At 53.0% G+C, this 23,081-nt stretch overlaps 1 protein-coding gene across 3 annotated transcripts in view; it reads right to left on the bottom strand.

The window, feature by feature from the left end:
* Positions 1-2,822: 2,822 nt before the first annotated feature.
* C2CD2 (C2 calcium dependent domain containing 2) overlaps positions 2,823-23,081 on the bottom strand; it is a 54,171-nt gene continuing 33,912 nt past the window's right edge. For 2 of the 3 annotated variants that reach the window (XM_074350797.1, XM_074350730.1), the window contains exons 8-14: positions 21,889-21,953; positions 20,066-20,190; positions 19,411-19,585; positions 18,480-18,593; positions 16,892-17,019; positions 14,874-15,195; positions 2,823-6,716 (exon numbers count right to left, since the gene is read on the bottom strand). In XM_074350797.1, the coding sequence (XP_074206898.1) occupies positions 6,496-6,716; positions 14,874-15,195; positions 16,892-17,019; positions 18,480-18,593; positions 19,411-19,585; positions 20,066-20,190; positions 21,889-21,953 (1,150 nt within the window). In that variant the 3' untranslated portion in view covers positions 2,823-6,495. The remainder of the gene's footprint in view (positions 6,717-14,873; positions 15,196-16,891; positions 17,020-18,479; positions 18,594-19,410; positions 19,586-20,065; positions 20,191-21,888; positions 21,954-23,081) is intronic. The other variant, XM_074350859.1, reaches the window with a different exon arrangement.

Below are 23,081 nucleotides of genomic sequence, written 5' to 3'. Positions count from 1 at the left end.
AAAGTTAAAAAAGTTGTGTCGCTCAGAGTTGCTGAAGGTGCCAAATTCTCATTGATAGCAAATGCAGCAGGAATTCCCTGAATCCCAGGCAGAAAAACCATCCATAAAGGATGTTACTGAGGCAGTTGGAGAAATGTGAATACGGACTGTGAAGCTAGATAATAGTGTTGCATTAATGTCAAATTTCCTAAGCATGATAACTGCATTGAATTATAATAATGAGGATGCCTGGGTTCTTAGAAAAATGCCTTCTGAAGAATTTAGGGTGAAAAATGAAGCCTTCAAACTACAATTGATTGATCGAAAGATGATTGGATAGAGCAAATGTAGCAAAACTAGTGAATCTAGGTGAAGGTATGTAGGTTATTCTGTAGGCTTGAAATTTTAAAAAATTTACTGAGAGGATTTTAAACAGAAGAGCTTCAGTTAGTGGATTTTCCTTCCCAAACAGACTAGCTGTGGCACTAAGATGTAATCACTCTGCCCTGTGGCGCCACGCTGAGGGTGATGCTCTCAGCCTGTCACTGGCCTGCCTTACACGTGGGCTTTCCAACTAATGTGTCTCATCAGCTCTGGTTTGTCGTTAATTTAAATACAAACCTCCTTTGTCAGGGGACGTCACGGATGCACACATCCTAAGATGCTCCTCTACACCACGTCTAGCTTTTGTTTTCAGTCTGGCTTAATTCTTGCCCATCCAGAGAAAGAGGGACATAATCAGCAAATAATCTAATTCCTGCTATGAGCAAAGTAGCGCGTTCCATCATTCTCACCTGTAACAGCGCGTTAAAGTTCAGGAAAGTCTATATGAGGCCACAGTCCTCTGTCTCTCCATTTGACACAAGGTAGAGACTCGTGGTCACGAGCAGGGATTCTCCAGCCAGACCGCCTGCGCTCAGATTCTGGTTCTGCCCTTAGCAGCTTGTGAACTTGGGCAAGTTTCCTTAACCCCCTTGTGCCTCAGTTTCCTAACCCGTGAAACTGAACCGGATCATCACTCAAAGAGTGTAGGAGTCAACACGTGTCAAACACTTTGAAAAATCCCTGTCACGCTGTAAGTGCTCAGTTAGGGTTAATTATTATCACTGTGATCGCTAGTCTTTCTCTCCCAGTATTTCTCTAAAACACCAAGTAGCCCAAAGCCTGAGCAAGCGCCGCCTTGACTGCAAATGCTGGTGACATCAGTGTAGTCAGCAGTTCTGAATGCCCGGCACAGGCAGGGCACAGCTTGGCAGTTTGCAGGCCCTGACACAGGGCGGAGGTGAGCTGTGGGCGAGGTGAGAGAGTCTCCATGGGAAGAGGGTCTGGCCTGCAGCTTTCCCTGAGGGCAGGCGCTGCGCTAGCCCATCCATCCTGGTGTCCAGTCCTCCGTGGTGAGCCAGCTGCCTTTCTTTTTTATGAACTACTTATTAACATACACGCACAGTGCCTTGTATTTGCAGGGGGAGACTGAGGTCAAGAACAGCATGTTTTTTGTCCTGTGCACGCCCTCCAGGTCCAGCTCTGACCCTGGGCCCGATGAGTGGGGCAGGATGGGTATAAGCAGACTTCCCGGACAAGCTTATTTATATAAAGCTTCCAGCTGATGCCCATTACTGCTCTAAGCGGGCATCACCCGGAACCCAGGGGATACGGGCACTTACATTCTTACCAGGGTACAAGTCTACGAGAGAGTGAGAAGGGCCAAGTGATAGGGACTGCAGGGTGCTGATGGAAGCGCCCTGGGCATCCTTGGTGGCCAGGCACCTCACGGAGAAGGCAGGGCTTGTGTTCGGTTAGATCATGAGAATGGGGAGGGGTGTGCGCTGGAGACAAGGGGGGCGCATTCCAGAATGACCAAGGTGGCTTGAGCTGTGTAAATGGGACTGGCACGAACACGGCGCGCACCTACAAGTGGCCGGCAGGAGGTCGGGTTAGGGAAGCCGGCCATCCAGCAAGTCCATCCACACTCCTCCTGGAGCGTCAGCACAGAGTGGACCGCCGGCCACACAGGAAGCAGCAGTTCCAGCCCAGGCCCCGGGACACCTTAATCCCAACCAAGATGCCGTGCCATGGCCACCGTCCACGTCCAGAGCAGACTCTGGAATCCAAGCCCTGCTAATGCTGGGGCTCTCCACGGGGAGACTCTTCCTTGGAAATGCACAGTGTGCATCAGACGTGGCTCCCAAGTGACCACTCCACCTCCTAAAGGATGGGCATGGTTGGGACCTCTGAGAGAAGGGCCGGGGGCCAGGGCCCTGATCTCTAAGTGCTGGGCCCCTGGGCAGAGCAGGGGGGATGAAACTGAAGGAAACTGATCACCAAAAAAGAGACGCGAGGCCTGCGGGGCTGGCACAAGACACCCCAGCCCTCCTGGGACCCTGCCCAGCACCTGCCCCTCCAACCTCACGCTGCACCCACCCTCGGGTGACCGCTGGGGCGGGGCGATAACAACGAGGTGATGGAGGGATGAAGGCTTCACTCGCGAGGGGACAGCACTCCTCAGAAGGTCCCTGGGGGTCACACGGGGTCACACGGCCGCTAGGGCACCCAGGGCAAGCAGCCCATGACTGGTAGCGGCTACAACTCACCAGGACCCGGAAGCTCACTGGACACCTTGGCTTTCTAGCACGTGATTTTACCCCCAGGCCTCAAACAGGCGCTGAGTAACTGAAAGATCCTGTAAGACCGTTAGCAGGAGGGCTCTTCCGTGATGCCCGCTGACCGTGGCGGCCACATGCAGTGACCGCCGAGGCGCCTGATGAAAGACGCCGGTTCTGGGACCCTCAGAGAGGCTGCTGGGCTGCGGGGACAGCACAGGACTCAGCACAAACAACTCGGTGTCTAGTGTTCTGTGTGCCCCTTTATTTCCTTCAAAGACCATTCGTGTTCCAGCCACATCTCCGAACGAACCCAGCCGCACAGGGTCGACGCGGGCTGCGGACCGCGCTGCCCGGGATACAGTTGTTGTTTTGTACATGCATCACGACAAGGGTCATCAAGTCAAACCTCTCCACATACCCGGACCGCCTTTTATTTTCTTTAAAAATATGTAGCTTTGATATGATATTGGGGGAAAAAACCCACAAGCCTAAATTATAAATGGCACGTCGCTGGCTAGCTGGGAGGTGAGTGAACGGTGAACGGGGCGAGGTCATGTTACCTCGACTGCCTCCTCACACGCAAAGTAGGAGTGCCAAAAAGAAGGAACCGGATAGCTGTAACCTGAGTTTGCTGCACAGGACTTAGCAGTGTTGGTGTCCCCGTGCCGCTGGCTTTGGTCATCACACCTTGGTGGGTTTGAGGGGGTGGAGGCAGGGTCTGCTGTCAGGGTCCAGGCCAGTGCTGAGACCCGTCCTCCATCTGGTAGAGTTAAATGTTCTGACTTCCAGCGTCCACCAACTCATGCTTTGAGGTTTCAAGACCAAGAATGGTGAGATTATAAATCAGAAAACATTGGAATTTTGTGGCAGCTGCGTAAATTCATCTTTTCCTTTCTGCTCAAGAAGAAAAATTTGCAGCTTCTAGAGATGTGGCCAGTAAAACCAATCAGAAACCTAGGCAGGCGCCCAACTTGTGATTGGCTGGTGGTGATGGGCTGGGGAGCCGTCTCTGGGAATCCAGTGCTGCTTTTGACCTTCAACTTGAGACCTGGATTTAAATAGTGCTGGGTCTAAACCTTCTTCCTCACAGCAGGTTTCACCTGGCATGATGGTGAGACGGGTACTTCTGTAAATGCCGTGAAAACACACACACTTAAAGGTCCATTTCATTCCTCCACAGAGAACACAGGCGCGTCCTTATACGAACCAGAGTGCTGCCAGCTCGTTAACCCCAGCATGAGCAGCTGGTTCCAGACATCCAGACACACGTTAATATCAGTGTTCAGGAGAAATAGCTTTTAAAACACCACTCTGCAAAAATTTCATGAAGACCAAAACCAAAAGCCCTCAAACCACTCCGGCGTGTGGAAAAGGTAAGGGAATAAGGTGACTCACAAATTAGCACGTTTTGTATTCGGTGTGCCATCCTAGTTGACGTTCGGCCTTGGCGACACTGACTTTAACATAAATACCCTACACCACTTAAAAAAACAAACCTGGGTCCACAGCTCGGGAAGGAACCGTTCGCAGCAGCGGTGCAGCCCATGTTGTCACGGTGCTCTCCTGACCCCGCTTTTCTGTTTGCTTGTCGTATCTCCTGCTCCGTTAGTGACCTCCGTAACTTCCGGAAAAGCCATCTGACTGTGGCTATGTCTGTGCGTCCTGGGGGTGAACTTCTGGATCCACTCAGATGTACCAGCTTCCCCAAGTACACCCGGCGGGCACGAACGTCTCCCCGGCGACACTCTCCCTCGTGTTAATCCCCGTGCTCCTCACACACCGGGCGGACGCAGGTCCCCCGACACCGTCCCAGGACCCCAGAGAGGTTTCCAGTCACGAGGGGCCTGAGAGCAGAGCTCTTGAGGAAGGTGTTAAACGGTGAACTGGACGCTCACGGAGTCAAACAGGAGTGGGAATGGCTAAGACATTTTTTAGAGCGAGAAAGTTGAATCTAAAACCCCAACATCTTCACGCTCGAATAAATGGAATCCAGCTGAATTTCAAAATCAAATGAACAAAAACCTGTACTAAAAACCTCTAATCAGTACCTGAAATTTGAATTAAACTAGAATCAATCCTGGAATGTCACGGCTCTGCTGACCAGGAGAGAGAACAATGACCCGTCAAGTCAAACAGAACATGAAAAAAACCGTTGGTTCCACAAGCCTAGCAGGGACTGCTGACCTGTGGGGACTAACTTGGTGGTAACACACGATAGTTTGGACAGCCGGGTGCTAGTTTACAATGATTACAATTGAAATATAACCTTTAAAAGCAAAATATGGTGAAAAAGTCATTTTACAGTCACTTGATAATACTTGGGACACCTAAGAATTTTTAAGAATGTATTTAAAAATAAAATTCTTAATGTAGTTTTCTAATCTCGTCCTCAAAAAAAAAAAAAAAGAAGAAAAGACGAAATTCTGCAATTTTGGTTTTTACAAAGGTTTTCGTTCCCCCACAGCTCGATTACCCTGAAATATCTGCTTAAGGATTAACAAAAGCACCCGGAAGAAGGGACGCTCTCAATTTCACACCCGTGACGGAAGCCACATTTTCCTAGTAGACTTTAAATCTTATTGGAGGAAAATGAATCTTACTTAACACCTTTCACCCTGATGACAAGTGTTCTTCAATAAGCACGTCCCCTAAAAGTGGCTCTTCCAGAAGGAATGGACGATGTGAGAATTGTGAATGAAACCTGGCAGAAAGGCGCGCTGATGAGGAAAGTGGTTTGGAAGACACACGGGGGTATTGAAGTCCTGTGTCAAGCTTACCGTTTTTGTCCACTGGCAGTCAAAGCAAGAGCATCCCAAGCTGTGATAAGCACACCGTCCACAGCCGATTCCGACCAGCTCATAAAAAGGACCTGATGCACATTTGGCTCATTTGTTACTGAACTTCCATTCCTAAGACTCACACCTGAGACATGAAGTAATTTCCTCTCTTGCCCTGAAAGTACTTGGTTTCAGCTATTGGCAACGTTTGGCAAACCCACCTCGGACAAAAGAAAAACCATGCACATGTGGGTAGCAGGTCCTACGAGCTGTCGCTCACTGCCCCTAACGTCCTCCAACAGGCTCGCGGCTCTCGTTCGCGAGGACGCCGACGGCATGAGAACGTCCATGTGTTGATGGCTCTGTTGCTATTATTAGAGCTTTTGATGCTGTAGAGAAAAATGTAAAAACCACATAAGAATTAATACATCTCCCACTTGCAAATAGGCTCAAAGTAAACTTAGAAAAGTGTTCAGCATAATATGCATAGAATATATTTAGTATTTGCATAATTTTTCAAGTTATATGGCTAATATCAAAGGCAAATGTCTTCCTACATTTGTCTGAGTGTTTCCGTTCCTACAGCAACTTCTGTTTCCCAAAAGTCCTGCCTCTGTCCCACCTCTCAGTACTCAGTACTCGCAGGCGGGCTGCACTTTTTATTCTGAGCAGCCCGTTCGGAGAGCTGACCATCCATTCTGTTCACAGTGACAGCACAGAGGGAGCCTCCTCATTGTGACGCGATCCAGGCACGGACCTAAAATGACACCTGTTAGAGCACAGAGGGCGGAGGTCAGGGCCCTCGACCTGCCCGTCCACAGTCCACCAGAGGGAGTTTTGTGGGTCCCCCTGTAAATACGCCTCTCGCGTTTAACTTCCACCCTCACACGTGAGCACAGCCCGCGCGGTGGAGCTGCTGGGTCTCGTGGCTTCTGGTGGCAAACGGCTTTGTCAGTTCTTTCTGGGGGAGATCTCCTGGCTGGAGACTCAGATTTTTTTTCCCCCTTTAAAAGATGAAATTGTTGGAAAAAACCCAGCTAGAGCTGGCGGCCGTCTGACAGCTGGCTGGCCCTCCTGCGGGGTCCCGGCGGGTGGTTCCGGTGGGTGCGCGTCTGCAGCATTGGCGGTGCAGGGGGCTACGGGCAGGGGTCCATGGGGACGCTGTTCACGGTGCCCTGGCCCCTATGCCTGGACAGCAGCTTCTTGTTCAGGATCCGGGCAAGGGTCGCCCCCTTCCTCCGCGCCCCCTCCGGCTGCTGCAGGAACACGAGGTCGTTGTGTGACTGGCTCAGGCCGGGGTCCTTCTGCTGGTGCCGCCGGCGGAAGAACAGCTTGGCGCCTTTCCTAAAAATCCCTCCTGCAAGAGCAAGGCACAGGGTCAGGGTGCTGGGCGAGGGACGCCGGGCGACGAGCCCGGGGGAAGAAAGAGGGCAGCGCAGACGACTCTAATGAGGAAGGTGAGCCCTCGCTGCTGGCACCACAAAGACAGCTGGAGTCTGGTGTGTGCACAGCACTCAGGCTTCCAAGGCACAGAGAGAAGCTTAAAACGCGAACGCGGGAGCAGTGAGGTGCGCTGTCCTTGGGGTCCATTCCCAGGGCAGGCACTCAGATCCGGACTTCCTGGTGTCCCGCAGCCTACCCACTCCCCTTCATTTAGACGGGCATAAAGGAGTGCCATGCGCCCCAGAAAGGGTGCTCACGCCACTAAAGCCAGATGAAGGGCTCTGAGAACAGTGGTGTCCACTTTCTTGGGGAAGTTAAATTACACTTATTCTTCTGGGGGGTAAGAGCTCTCTGACTCCAGATCCAACGTACATCAGGCTGAGTCACAGGAAATGTCTTTCACTCGATCACGGTTGACCTACAGAGCCTCCGCTCCGTCTGCTGCTTTGACCTGTCTGTGTATGATGTCCAGCAGTGGGACGTGGAATAGAGGCAACTCAGCAGAGGCAGTAATTTCAACAGCAACGGTTCCAAGAAGGTCAAACGCAAGCCCGCGCAGCAGCGGCCGGAACCCACTCACCCGCTGACACCTCACACATTAGCTCAACGTGCTATTGACAAGGCCCGGCAAGGTCCGGAGGCCTTTCCAGCCGGGCTGTGAGATCCATTATCATTTGCCTGAAGGTGTTGATGACTTTGAAAGAAGACATACCTGACCGTCAGAACAAGGAGCTTTAGGGCGAATTCAGCAATTTATTCTTTTCATAACACAGATCCAACAGATACTGCGATAGCACGACACACACAGATAGCCATCCAGGCTTATTCAGACGGGAGGCTGCAGGGCACCGCCTTGTTCTCCGTGAAATGCTCGGACAATGTGGAATCTGACCCCGCCCCTCCCCGGACCTTTGCGTGATTGCCACTCATCGCCAGGGACTTTAAGAGGCCACTTCCTAGACCTGGCCTCGGGGAGGAGCTCCCCTGACCTGCCTGCCCGGTGAAGCAGCAGAACTCAGAGACTCAACAGCTCCGAGGAATGGGCCCAATTTAATTTGGTCAAAGCTGCCAAAAAGACTTTTTTCTCCTTTTCTCTCTGGACACAATCAACCTATCATGAAAACTCTGGACATTTTTTACGACTATCTACAGTCGGGAGGCAGCGTGCAGGGGGTTTCAGGGCGGCAAGGAAGGGAACGGAACAGGAGGGTGAGTACAGAAGTGTCACTGGCTTTGCTCCTGTCACAGGCCTGAAAGGCTGCATTCCCGGGGCTGTTCCCATCCCTGTAAGGTGCAGCGTATCCCAAAGGAATCACCAGTTAGGGGTGTGTTACGGCAGGAACCATCACCGACAGGGCAGGACTGCAGAGTCTGGCTGGTGGGGCGGACGCAGTGATGCCCACTGGTGAAGCACTCAGCTTATCAAATGCCCCGGGGCCTCCCAGCCCGACCAGAACCTCAGGTTGGGGGAACCTGGGAGGCATTTCTGACCTACAGGTATGTGCTTTAGGTTGAGCTTGGAGCTCCCAACCAGCACCTAAGTGTGGGGCTGTCACATCGGAGCAGAGGGGAGGAAGGAAGGTCTGGGGGATCCACTCGGTTAACATGGACTCTCCAACCCCACGCCCCACCCCGATCTCCCCAGGGGGAGGGAGCGTGGGCAGGGGAACAGACCAGTCCAGCCTCGGGTCAGCTGCACAGCTAGGGATGTGGAGGCCGGGCAGTGAAGATCTCTTGGGGAAGCCGCCACCTGTACAGCCCACTTCACGTCCCTGCGCTGAACTTCAGGCGGGGACTGGAGCCAGGGTCTGCAGCGTGAGCAGGGGCGGTGTTACAGGTTGGGTCATGTCCCTCCCAAATTCCTATGTTGGGGGCCTCAGGACGTGACTTTATTTAGAGATGTGGTTATTACAGAGGCGATGAAGTTACAGTGAGGTCATCAGAACAAGCCCAGTCCAATATGACTGGTGTCCTTATAAAAAGGGGACATCTGAACAGACAGGCACACAGGGAGACACCCTGAGAAGATGACGGCAGAGATCGGGGTGATGCTTCTAGAAGCCAGGGAACCCCAAAGATGGTTAACCCCCAGAAGCTGGGGGAGAGATTCTCCCACTCAGCCTCCGGAGGAGCCAGCCCTGCCCAGACCTTGGTCTTAGATGCCCGGCCTCCGGAATTGAGAGAGAAGAAATCTGTCGTTTAAACCACCCCATCTGTGGTTACGGCCACCCCAGGAATCCAGAAGGGGGAGGGGAGGTATGACTTCAGATGAGGGTCCTGAAGCGCCAGCCACGTCCTCCTGTTTATCCTTGGACCCTGGATGCCACGAGGAAGATCGAGGCAGGGGGCTCACAGCAGAGTGGTGTTCTCAGCCCCAAGACATGCTGGAGGCGGGCGGCAGCCTTTTAAAACTGCAGATGGCCGGGCCCAGCTGTGCAGAATCTGATGTGATGGGCTCTGGGGACACACTCTGACATCAGCACCTTCTAGGGGATCCCAGGTCCCTCTAGTGCAGCTGGAAACCACTGCCGGGGTCAGGTCAGATGCCATCAGCGCCTGGAGTGCGGGACCTCATTGCTAAGGACGCAGACGTCAGCCCCGGGACCAGACCGGAGAGCAGAAAGTTGGCAGCACGTTCACTTCCCTTCACTTGGTTTTGTGATGCCCTCCATGTTTAGATGTCTCAGGGGTGCTGCGTGGGATGGGGGGGCAGGGGACGAGGGCAGCCCGCCCTGCAGGCACAGCACCTGCTGCCGGGAAGTCCAGCTCTGCACCGGACTGAGAGAGAAGCCAGAACGTGGGGCCAGGCCGGGGGTGGCTGCGCTCAGACCTCTTCCCAAAGGGACTCTGCACGCATCCGAGCCATCGCTTTAGGTTGTTTAAATGACGTTGTGCTTTAAATGCCTAAACTTCAAATTCTTGCCCCAGGAAGTTAAAACATCAAGGACTTCCCCCCTGGGAACAGAGCTGGCAGAGCAGGGAGACCATCTGCCACGTCGTTTAAATGACTGCTGGTGGCTTCACCCACGTCCAAGGCCTGCCTGCTCCCGGAGCATCCCTGCTCCAGCCAGCTGCATGCCTGCAGATGTGCACTGCCCCTACAGGCCCGCAACGGGGTCTCTCTGTTCTTCGTCCTCACTCACGCCCTCTGGAACGGGCGTGCGGCGGGGTCAGCTCTGCCTGTTCAGTGTTGATGCTGGGACAGGATGACGCCACATGTACCCAGGTGCAAATCGTCCCGAAGTCATCTGCATGGCTCAGCAGGCCTGCGCTCCCCTAACTTGACACGACTTGTCAAGGCTTCTGGGGGACATCGGTTCTTGGACAGAGAAGAGTCATGTGAGGGGAGGGATGGAGGTTTGCAAATTAGAGGCCCCGAGCCCTGCTTACGTCTGGACAACCTCTGAGGGTGACCTCATCCTTCGCTGACAAGTGAGGAAGCAGAGACTCGGAGATGCGATGTGCTCTGTCCTACCGACGGGGGCCCAAGTTGCAAAGCTGGGCTGTCACTCCTGGTCTTCAGTGCTGCTAAGGATGGTGTCTGAGCTGGAAGGGGTGGGGGTCTGGAGGTCCCGTCCGTGGGCAGCCACTGGAGAGGCCTCCGGAAGGCAGGGTGGACACTGCTTTCAGAGGGATGGCAGAGCAGAGCCCGGCACTCAGGCAGGGCCTCAGACAGGCTTTCCAGAATGATGCGACTTTCTCAGGAGGCCCGTGGGCAGTGCGGGCAGGATAGGACATTCTAGCGATGTGAGCCCATCTCCAGGGCCCACAGTTTCACTCATCAAACATGAGGAATGACCAGCATTAACAGAGGTTACGCTGTCTTCATTTCTAAATGAAAATGTTAATGTCCGTTGTAATTTGGCCACTAAATCACCATGACCTTTGGGGTAAATGATGCTGGGAGGACACAGCACAGGTGTGCTCAGTGGACGCCGGTGCAGCCAGGCCACAGTGGGTGCGGGGTCGCAGCTCAGACGGGCGAGCACACCTCTCGTCTGCTGGGAGGTGATATCACAGGGGGCGACCTGGGCTAACGGAGACGGTACCAGTCTGCCCAGTGCACCTGGCGATTCCAGCCAACACTAATCTGAGTGCTGCTGGAAGGCACGTGGTCGACGAGGTTAACATCAACCATCAGGTGGCCTGGGCGAAAGGAGATGACCCAGGATAACGTGGTGGGTTTCATCCAATCAACTGAATGCCTAAAGGACCAAAACGAAGGTTCCCAGAGCAGAAATTCTGCCTCAAGACCACACCATCAGCTCCTGATTGGTTCGCCCCTGGCCTGCTGGCCTGGCCCACAGATCTCAGCCTTGCGGCACCGACGACTGCGTGGTCCAGTTCCTCGAACTCGAAAACCTGTTGGTTCTGTTCCTCTGGAGAACCCCGACCGAGACAATAACTAATAGTTTGGTATGTCACCCTTGCCTCTGGGCGCACGGAATCTGTCACCCTTTGCTAGTGGGGAAATTCACCTCAGTGGGGTGAGGGGAGCTGGGGCCGCTTGGATTCCATAAGCTCACCTCCTTTTTTCCAGGCCACATCACCCACACCGACAGGCAAGAAGCAAGACTCAGATCTCACTCACCTCCTTAAGGACTCCTGAAGGTCAAATCTGGCAACAGGTTATGTGCCATCTGAGGCAAAAAAAACCCCAAAATCTTAGACAGGACGGGGAAGAGAAAAAAATCTTTCCTTGGTTCTAGCAAGATTGAAAAAAAAAAGTTACAAGGATGAAGTATAAACAGTATGTGAAGGGATTAAAAATAACTATTCTAAAGTACAGCCTTCATGTTGCAAATAGCCCCAAATGCATGCCCACTGGTCTCCACAGGGTCTAACAGACATAACTCGCACATCGAAGACTGCGCCTTAAAATCTGATACAGAGGGAAACAGTGGCCAAAGGCAACCTTATAAATTGCAGTTTGCTGCCCCAAAGCAGCTTCAGATTTCAAGTGGAACCACAGATGGCCCGTTCACAGAAGTAACGGCTTTTTTAGAACTGAGGACACTGAAAGGAGCTGGTCTGTATGTACTTGACTGTGAGGCTGTTTCGTCGCATCGGGGAGCAGAGGGACACCTTCCCCGGCCCGGCCGCGATGAAGGTGACGTGCCACCTGACCAGGGTGCTTTGAAGGAGGAAAACGGGCAAACCAGCATCCTGGGAGGGTCAGACTGGAAGCCGGAGGGACACGAGGAAAAAGGCGGGGAGGGGAGGGGGAGTTAACTTCTGGCTCGGTTAGGAGACGGGCTTTTCTCATAGCAAGGCTATACTTAATTTAAAAACACATATAAAACAAAAATAACTTACTGTGTAGGCAATTAATTCTGGCTGGCATAGCGATCCTCTTAGGTTAAAGGGGATGCGCAGGAGGCGGAGAGAAGGGAGAGGTGAAAAGAAAAGTTTGCAAGAGCAAAATCAGAATGCAAGACGGTCAGAGTCTGAAGCATTCACCTTACACCACATATGACGTTCCTGTGCAGAGCGCTTGGCGTAGTTTTTTTTTTCTTTTTACTTTTTAATATTTTCCAATGGCTCCACCAATATTTTTGTTCCTACTGGTAGTAAAAACACACAGAACATGAAATGGACCGTCTTCGGCACCTGTGAGTGTCAAGCTGGGGCGGGTTAAGTGCACGCGTGTTGCTGTGCAACCAAGTCGACACTCCGTGAAGCTGAAAATAGACCCAGACTTGGGGCTGCATTTCCTGCATCCTCACAACACGTACATTTCCGACCAGAGAAAATCCAGGAGAATTGTAAGCAGGGAAGCAGACTCGGAAACCTATTGCCAGCTCCTTCCTACATCAGGAGATACAGGTGGTTCTTAAGCCAGAAAACTGGCTTGACTTTAAAAGTGAGAAGAAACTCCACAGAGCTGCCCCCTGAATCACCGGTTTTGGAAATTTTTGGGTGGAAAATGAAAACTCTTTGGCACCCCAACTGCAAAGTCATCTGAGGTTCTGACAACAGCTCATAGAGATGCTGAGCACATACCTCTCAGAAAACACTGGAAGAAAAGCAGTTTTTTAAATGCTGCCAAGTGTGTCTGTTTAAAAAATCCCAGATCTGTGCAGCGCTCAGCACCCCCGCCCGGTCCCACAGCCGGGCCTCCGGGTGGGGCACAAGGCACACCTGCTGGCACCGAGGTCCCCACCTGTTTGAGGGTGTCATCGCAGGGAAGGAGCAGGGTGGCCAGTACACAGCAAGGATGGAGACCCAAGGGAAAACCCTGGAAGGAGAAGCAGGAGGGAGGGAGGGGATGGAGGAACAGTGGTCTCGGGATGGGCCTGGGTCAGCGAGGCTCCGCCTTTCAGAATGAACAGAGGTGGCAGGAGGGAGCGGCGGGTTCTGTGAGCAGAAGGGACGGACGGCTGGTCCAGCGGGAGGAGGTGACAGAATGGAGAGGAAAGGGCGCCCCACACGACCCCCGTTTCTACTTCTCACAGTGCCCACCTGCCTTCCTCAGATGCAGGAAGCCCCCGTGGGCTGTTCTGGCCCCAAGACAAAGGCCAGGACAGGGGTGAGAAGCAGCAGCCAGACCGCCTTTCCCATCATGTGCGCCAAGGATCTGGTCACAGCTTCACAAACTGCCCTCCATCACCCTGACGTGCCCTCGGGGCCAGGCCCCAGCCCAGGTAGCAGGAGACAGACTCCATCTTCATCCCAGGGTCCAGAAATCACGTCTGAGAATCCGCTCCCTCCTCCCTCTCTCCTCCTCTTCTAACTCCAACTCCTCCCCCATCTGCCCCTTCTGCTTCCACGAAGGGGGGTTCACGGGGGAGAGGCGGGAAGCCAACAGGTGGGAGGCAGGCGAGGCGGGAGGTAGGCCCCTGCAGTCAGGCTCTCCAGCATGGCGCCATGGACCCGTCGGCCACATGGTGCTGTGCACGGGGCCGCCCTGTGCCCTGCGGGTTGGGGAGCAGCACCCTGGCCTCTACCCGCCTGATGCCAGCAGTGCCCCCAACTCCCAGCTGAGACAGCCCAAACCCTCTCCAGATGCTGCCAGTGTCCCCCAGGGAGGGGGCATAGTCACCCAAGAAGGAATCCCTGGTCTGCGGCACCAAGAGCAAAGGAGCAGAAGGAAGGACAGCCCCCCCAGGATCCAGACCCTGAGTGGCTGAGGTTCCTAACACCTACGCTCTCGGGGAGTCGGGACCCAGCGAGGAGCCGTGCCCCCAGGCTCAGCTCTGACGCCTGCCCCAGCCCCCCTGCCCTGTCCTCTGCACTGGGACCTCCTGGTACTGCCTGGCTGATGGGGTTTTCTGGGAGGTGGGCACACACGGTGGGTGGGCACGTCCCTGTTTCTGGAGGAGAAAGCCGAGGCTCGGCGAGTCCTGAGGGCTCACGGCCAGACTGGCCCCCAGCCTCCGGGCCGCGTTCCCCGGGCAAACACCTTCAGGTCACCGTTGTGCCAAAGCGCCGTCTGGGTAAAACTGCCCGCACGGACGACGTTTACGGATGCCGAGCACTGACTTGGTGCTCGTGGGAAACACCCCCGTCCTCCCGCGACGATCACCTCTTCGCCGCACACGGAGCAGGGAACCAGGTAGTTTTCTAGGGGGCCCCTCTCCCTGTGGCCCCTGTGAGGCTCGGCTCGAGTCGGGAGGTCTGGCTTGGTTTCAGTTGGAGGAAAGACTCAGAGAGGCACACAGGAGTAGGGGTGCCCGTCTCCGCAGCTGAGGGAACCCCAGTCTCTGCCTGGCTCTTGGTGACCCCTCTCAATGCTCTGGATAGTTCTGCTTGGGGGGGGGGTGCCCAGACAGGGTAAGGAGCGCCTCCAGCCATGAATACAAACTGCCTCTCCAAAGGCAGAGAGGTGACTCAGCCACTCACCCTCGGGAGGATTCTGTATAGGGCCCCCACCCCCGCCTCCGCGCTCTAAATGGGCTCAAATGTTCAGTGCAGGTGTTTTCATGGGCGTGGGGCTGAGGGTGGGATGCCTTTGTGGAGGATACGGGGAATGAAGCAGAGGGCAGGAACTGGTTTAGCTTGGACACCAGCAGAAGGGCAGAGCCGTGGGGTGGAGGGGCGTGGGGGCAGGTGGGGGAGGGGAGGGCTGTACCTTTATGCTTCTTGGTGGTGCCAGGCTCCAGCTCCGACACACTTAGGGAGCTCTCCGACAGCTCATCCCCCTCGGGGTCAGGCGAGGCCTGCCCACCCCACGCCCCGGCCTGGGGCTCCTTCTCCAAGTCCCAGGAGTCCAGCTCACTCTCCTGAGGCTCCAGGGCCGGCAGGGCCCCGGCCGAGGCCCCCTCCTCCTCCTCAGGCGGGGCAGGGGCCACCTCCGCCCCCAGACTGTCCGGGCCGTCCTTCTGGTGGGCGCTGTGCATGGAGGCCGCGTAGTCCAGCATCAGGGAGGCGTCGCTGTCCTGAGATAGCGAGGTCTGTCCGGGGGCGAGAGGAGAAGTGAGGGTGAGGGAAGATCACACAGATACTCGGAAGGAGCGGCGGGCGGGGGAAAGCATTAACATCCCGTCCAAACACCCGACTGGCCACTGCAGTGTCAGCCAGACGCCCAAGTGGCCAAGGGGCAGCTAAGGAGACGCGGGATGACAGCCAGTGAGCAGGTCTCCCACGGCAGAGGGCCGCCCGAGTTCGCAGGCTGGAAGGTGCTGAGGAAGCAGTTAAGGCCCGTCCCCCGGCAGCCAGGCGGCTGGACGCGTGTGTGGGCAGGGCATCCTTCTAAGCACAGGAGAGCACACGGGGCAGAGAAGGGAGCTCCGGAGCCCCAGACTCAATTTGCCCTTTAACCTTTGTCCCTACAGCGTTTCTGTGTTTCTTGCAGGCAGAATGGATCAGCACGCACTTTCGTCCTAAGCCCTACATTCACGTGCAAAGCACATGCAGGTGCTAAACCTACGGGGCTGGGGGTGGGAGAGGGGCTGCGGGGACACAGGGGACTCGCTGGGGGGCTGCGCTGCTTGTCTGGACCTGTGTGGCAGGTGCACACGAGAGTCTGCTCAGTGACAGCTGACAACCACCCTTTTCTGACTCGAGTCAGAAGTGCCCAGACTCAGTTTGGGACTATTTGAGCATCAGTAAAAAAGATAAATACAATCAGTCGGATACATTAGATGTTGAAATCCCAGTGATTCTAAAATAAAACCTTAGAGAAAGCCTCGAGGAGCCTTATTCTCATTTCACTCATTTATTCATCCTAAAGAAAACCCAATCTTTGGGCCAGGGGCTTCCAGAGACACCATCGCCCCTGCTGGCTGCCTTTGGAAGTGCATGCTGGAAACCCAGTGGCATCACCTGGTGATGCTGGTCAAAGTACCTGGACCTCTCCAGGTACCATGCCAACACTGGTGACTGACCTTTCGCACCTCCCAGGACCTGTTCTAGGCCCTCTCCCAGCAGCTGAGGGGTCCATTTTCACGGTGCCCTCCCATCCCACCCTCTCATGCCTTCATGTATCAACCCACCCTCTGTGTCCAAAAATCCACCTTCTTCCTCATCCCCTCTCGACGACCACATCTCCCAGCTGTCCCCCACCGTTCACACTCTCCTCGTTCGTTCTGCAATGTTAAAGAGCAGTACGGGACTCACATGGGGCCCTTCCCTGAGGGGCTGGCTGCTCCAGCAGCCTGGCCTGCCTGGCGTCCCCCAGGGGCGGCCTACCAGCCGTCATCTGCTCTGGACAAACGTCACAGAGCAGGAGAATGGAGGAATGGGGGGTTGGGATGTGTTTTAAAACAAGCTTCATTTCTCTGATGGCAAAAAGGCATAAACACTCATTGCAAAAAAAAAAAAAAAAAGAAAGAAAGAAAAAAAAGGAAATGGTTTGGAAATGTGTAATGTGTAAAGTGAAGTCTCCCTGTGATGGAGTGCTGATGGGGGCTAAGGTGCTGTCCCCAAAGGGGAGTTGACATCATGTCGGCCTTTCTGTTTCAATCATTTTTCTTCAAATGATTCAGTAACCTCTCAACCACCAAAGTATCCCCGGTCAGAGACTTTCCCGTTTCCTTCACTGACAGGATAAGCTGTGTAAACACCACAAAGAACCCCTCCTTGGTGAGGAAGGCGACCTGACATTTCTGGAGCTGGTGGAGAGCTGGGGCCCCAACACGGGGGGCTCACCTTGGAGACCCCGGAGATGATGAGCGTGCTCTTTTTCCGTGGAGATTTGAGCTTTAGCTTTGAAGACTCGCTGAGCTGTCGGATGGCGACTTCGGCCACGGGGTCCGTGCCGGTCAGCACCAGGAGCTCTGCGAGAGGGAGGGCACGTTAGCAAAGCCTGAAACTTTGACAGGGACGTCTGGGGTGACAGATATGGTCCTTGAGGAGAGGTTGGCAAATACTTTCTGTAAAGGACCGGAGAGCTGGATAGTTGGGGTTTTCTGGGCGGCTGGTCTGTCACAATTAGTCCATGCTGCCTCGGAATTGGGGAAGCAGCCACTACCATATGGAAAAGTGCACAGGGCTGGGTTCAGAGGAAAGCTTGAGCAGGACAGGTGATGGGCTGGGGCCAGCGTTGGCCACAGGCTGCAGTCCATTGACCCTGGGTCCACAGCTGATGCTCTGTGATGATACAACACTCACTGAGGTGTACACTTCAGATCGTGCACTTTACTGGACGTAAGTGATGACTCCGTGGAGGGGAAGAACAACTGAGGCAGGTAAACAAAAGCCTCTAAGCTCTGGGGAGACCGTGAACTTTGAAAGGCAATGCACCGCTCCTCTTCCCACCCAGGAGTGGCTGGTGGACCTCACACCCCAGTGTACAGAGTAATGGGCGGCCAGTTCACAGAAGCTGTTCCTTCCCTTGGGGGAACCACACCGGGGCCACCATCCGGGGAGGCTCGAAGCCCTGCAAAGAGCTCCACGCACGCTATTGCGCGGATCACCCCCAGACCTTCTGAGGGAGGTGCTGTTTTAATACTCGTTTGAGTAACAGGGAAGAGGTGAGGCAGCCAGGTAGGCGGCGGAGCTGAGATGCCCTGCCTGGTCCCCTGGACTCAGAGCTGATACCGAAACTCACGCTAAGCTTACTTCTAATGCAGTGAGATTAAAGCAACACTGGAATTAAAAGTGGGATGTGAACAGGAACTTTTCAGTCCTGGCCTGCGGACAACAGACACAACACTTCCAAAGGCAGTGGAGGGGGGCAAAGTGACAGCCGACCCCCAGTAGGGGGGGCGTGGGGAGGGCTCCTCGGGTGGGAGCTGGGCCTTGGGACAGGGATGCAGAGGGCCAGGGAAGGGAGAATGCTTGACCCCCCAGTTTAGACTGTGCTTTGATTTCAAGAGACAGTAACACAAGCAACCAGAAATGTGGGCAATCTGCACCCAGAGTTCTGGGGGAAACTCCTTTTAAGTAGGTTTCATGGGCCGGGGGAGACAAAAATAAAGTGGCCTTTATGATTACGTGACCCGAGTCCTACTTATTTTATGGAAACCATGTAACTGGCACATTGAACAAGAGAACAAGATAACCTTCATAAAGTTAATAAAGTGAGATCTGAGCAGAGTGTGCTCTGAAACTCAGAGCAGGGAGCCAACACCCCTCCCAGCCTCCCATCAGCTTCGATCTCCTTTGTGTCCGTCTAGTTCTTCACATATTATGAAAAACACCCCCCCAAACCCCAAAAAGGAGCTGTGTCCTTTTCCCAAGGAGAGGGAGGCCGACAGGCAGGCCCGCAGGTGCTGAGGGGCGTGGCTGGGGTTACCTGTGTCTGAGGAGGAGAACGTCTTGCTGACGGGGGCACCGTGGCAGGGAATGGCTTGGACGGAGATGTCCTTCTCGATGACCTTCACCTTGACAGGTGTCCTCAGGGGAGACTCTGCCGGGGAGAAATCCTAATTATAACGACCCTCCCGAAGTGCCCGACTCTACAGTCAGGAGAACGTGAAACCGCACCTCACGTCAACCCTGCTTCAAGTGGCTGGAAAAGGTAGGAGCCAAATGGCAAGATATTTTAACAATCTCTCTTATTCTTTTTTTTTTTTTTTTTTTTTGGTGGGGAGTGGAGAAGGGGTGCCCTAGAGGGGCATTGGAAGCCCAGGTTTAAATAAAATTTCAAAAACCTTTTAATTAAGCCAGAATTTCACGTTCTGTTTTGGATTCCAAAACCGTGTCAAGTGATCTATTCCAGGAAGATAACACTTTTGTTCAGGCAGGAACACAGTATAAGTTCCAAAAAAATAAATAAATAAACCATACACCTCTACAGAAGTTGTCCCCAAGGTGGTGGCTGTGGGGACAAGCACAGAATCCGGCTGGATCTGAAGTGGCTGAGCAACAAGCCTTCAAATGAATGACTTTTAACAGAAGAAGCTCTGCACTGACCACTCACAGCCAGAGGTTAAGGGCAGTGTGCTGTCCCCACGGAAATGTCATGGAGTGCACTCGATGGCTCAGCTATCACCCAGATTTTTAGCTTCAGAATATACTACAGGGGTGAGCCTTGCTTTGGCTTGTCATGTATTTGACCAGGTAGAAAGATAATTGTCCAAAAACTAAAGGCTACACGAACGCCCTGACAATTCGTGCTCTCCCCGCACATGGAGTTTCCGCGGCGCAGCCTACAGAGCGCGGGCGGCGCTTGCGGGGAAGCACGGCTCCAGGGCGTGCACGGGCAGGACGCCCTCCGCTCTCACCGGAGCTCAGCGGGGAGGCTCTCCCCGCTTCGAGGCGAGGCTTGGTTTTCACGGCAGTGACAGTAGTGACCACGGTCCCGCAGGGCATCACCGTGCGGTCTTTCTCTATCTTTGCAGCAGGAGCAGGTGAAGGGAGTTGCCAGGATTTTGCTTCGCTGGGTTCTACGTAAGAAAACTGCAGAGAAGGCAGGTTACGTGCTTTGTGGTCCGCGAGGACGGACAGCCCGCCGAGGGGCGCTCCCTTCCCAGGCCGTCACCGCTGGCTTCTTCAGCTGTCACTTAGCGTCCTGATTAACTGGGTGTCCCCAGTGTGGACGTGGGGTGGTGAGACCCACACTCACGCCCATCCATGCGGCACATAAAGATGGGAACAGAAGCTGGAGAACCACTGAGCTGAAACAGCCCTTTCTGGGTTAGGCCCACGTGAAAGGGGCACCGGGGAAGCTACATCAGGCAGACAACTCAACGTGACCGTGGGCGGGGAGCGTCCCGGTCCAGAAATGCCTGGTGGGAAACTCCAGCTCTTCTCAGACGAGCTCCGTGTTTCACGTTGAAGCCAGAGCAAGACCCTGACAGACATAAATGAAGACGCTCCTTATCTCGAGTGGACCGAGCTGGAACCTGGCCCGTGGAGAGTGACGTCGTGCATACGTACCTCCGCGGTGACCGAGCCCAGCGCCGAGCAGCCTGCGGAGGACCCACCGGTCAGCGTGAAGCTCTGAGGCCCGGAAGGCTGCTTCTTAAACAAATCCAAGGGGACAGTCGTCGTCGCCAACAGAGCTAAAGAGACAGGGGACAAGCATGGAGCACTGCAGTGTGTCCCTGGGGCTCCCCGGGAGCAGGACGGCCAGGGGGCTGCTGCCGTGGGAACGAACTCCTGATGCCCGGCCCGCCCGCGGGGAAAGGCTCCCGTTTCAGAACACTTCAGAAACGTCCACGTCACAGAGGACGAAGGAGGCTGTGGAAATGCTCCAGACCAAGGGAGGCTGCAGAGTGTGATCATCAGAAGCAGCGTCTGGCCCTGCACTGGAGTGGAGAGCACTGCTGTGAAGGGCGTTAAAGGCTCACGGATGGAAATCACGGGCTCTGGGCGGCGGGTTAAAGAAGCGAATCACCGCAGTTCAGGAAGCTGGTGACTGTGCTGTGGACAATTAAGAGACTATCCCCAGTCCTGGGAAATACACACCAAAGAATTCAGGGGTAAAGGGCCAGGACGCCTGAAACTTACACTCGGGGGGTTCGCACATTTACCCTCGTGTGTGTGTGTGTGTGTGTGTGTGTGTGTGTGTGTGTGTGCACGCGTGCGCGTGTAGACAGCGGGACAGCAAGTGAGAGCGACCACTGAGTGTTCGCGCAAGTTAAAAGGGAATGGGGCAAAACATTGAAAATACGTTGAGTCTGAGTAACGGTTTATATGGTTGTTCTTTGCTCTGTTTTTCTGAAGAGGTTTCATGGATCCCATCAGGCTGGACTGGAAGGAAATTCAGATGGAGCCAACGGGGTGGCGCCCCAGGAATGGATTAGGCAGACAGAGGTCCCACCCCGTGGTCAGACCCACACCCTCTCTAGGAATGTCAGTTCTTATCTCCCGAGCATCTCAGTCATCTGGGGACCACAGAATCAAGGAAACTGCCTCAAAATGTTTTACTAATGTTTTGTTTTGTTTAGGAGCTTGAGTTGCTTTTTCTGAAGTCTTTGTAACTTGAGATAATCAGATGCCTGGTTTCACAGCTGGATAAACCAGGCAAGCGTCACCCCTATCAGTTTTCGTATGCTTTAAAAACATAATATTGAAACTACTGATTTATACACATAGACACACAGGTCCATGTTCCCTTTAGTGATTTTACCTCTCATTGCTGCTTTCTTGTATCTAAAGCATGTGTCCAATTTAAGCCACTGTGACTTATTTTTAAAGGAAAAGCCAGTTGCAATTCACAGGGACAAAAAGCGGAAGGGCGGGGGAGGGGAGGGGGGAGAGAGCGTTTAATGGGGACAGAGGTCCAGTTTTGTAAGAGGGAAGGAATTCTGGAGACAGAGGGTGGTTGTGATGGTTATGTAACCATGTGAATGCACTTAATGCCACTGAATTTTACACTCAAGAATGATTAAGGTGGTAAATTTTGTGTTGTATGCATTTTACCACAATAAAAATGGGGGGAACAAAGATCTATTAAGGCTAAGAGGGACGAGAACTGCTTCTCTAAGCCAAGAATTGTTAAAAAAAAAAAAAGATTTTTGATATTTGTTTTAAAAAAAGGAAAAAAAAAAGAACCAGTTGAATATACTCTTCCCAAAACATCTGACCTTGCTAATATCTGGAATGGACTTTCAACCAAACATCCCCTTGGGAAGACCTGGAGTGGTATAGGTGGAGGGGCTGGCCTCCTCTGGGGGGGTCTCCTCCCCTCCCTGGTCGTGGGGAAGGCAGGACGTGCCCCCAGAGAGCAGCGCCTCCGTCCGCCTGCTGACACTCACCTTCTGAGGATCGCCCATCCTCTGAAATCTGCAGGTGCAACTCCCTGGACTTGGCATTCAACTCACTGTGGAAGGGAAAAGAGGCTTCACTATTAAAATGCTTTAGTATTTTTTTGAAATAGTGTTTTTCTTTCTGATTAAAGAAAGGAATGCAAATCATCATCAATGCAAACCACATCAATATTTAAGAAACCACAGAGACATAAAACCAAAACACAAAGACTATCTGCAACTTCACTATCCAGAAGTAGTTACTGTTAATGTTCAGTGACTAGTCTCCCAAGATTATCCAACAGATCTTTCTGGATGACGATGGAAATGTTTGTAGAGCTCCTGTCAAGTATGGTGGCCACTAGACACACATGGCTCTTGAGAACATGAAACGTGGCTAGTGCAAACTGAAGAAAACGGCTTTAATTTTAATTTTAATTAATTGAGATTTAAAGAGCTACATAAGGCTAGTAGTCACTGCAAAGTGTAGCCATATATAATTGTAATGAAAACAAACAGGACATAATACACCTCCCTCCTCCTTTGTAAGCTTTTTTTTTCACTTAAGATATCACTGGGATCTTCCCATGTCAATAACGACAGAGCAACATCCTTTTAACAGGCGCCTAGTATTCCACGATCTGGCCTTATGGAATTTTATTCAGCCAACTCCTCAATAACAGGCTGGTTGTTTCCAGTATTTCATAATTATAAACAAGCTGAAATAAACACCCTCAGATGTGTATCTTTGTACACACTATGTGGTTATTTCCTTAGGAAAAGAGCAATTGCCAGCCAAAAGGCACATGGATTTAAGAGATTTTCTTTTTTTATACCCATTGATGACTTCTAGAGTAATTATTTCAGTTTATAGTCCCACTGGCCATTCTCACTTATCTTGTTCTTTACCAACCTGTAAGGAGAAAGACAATCTCTTTTGTTTAAGTTTGCATTTCTTTAACTATTTCTGAGATTGAACTTCTTAGGAGTCTCTAGCTACCTACAGTTCTTGATTTTGTATTTCTAGTTCAGAAATGTTGTCCAGTTTTGTAAAAGAGTTCTCATATGTTCATTAATACTTTATAAAAGCTCTTTATAGTATACATGTGACATCTTCTTCCATTATTTCTTCTAGTTATTTATTAAGTACCAGAAAGTGATTGATTTCTATATTTTTACAGTCAGCTACTTTACTGAAATAT

The sequence above is a fragment of the Camelus bactrianus genome, chromosome 1, assembly GCF_048773025.1.
Source record: "Camelus bactrianus isolate YW-2024 breed Bactrian camel chromosome 1, ASM4877302v1, whole genome shotgun sequence".
NCBI lineage: Eukaryota > Metazoa > Chordata > Mammalia > Artiodactyla > Camelidae > Camelus > Camelus bactrianus.
This window is presented reverse-complemented; position numbering and strand designations above follow the sequence as displayed.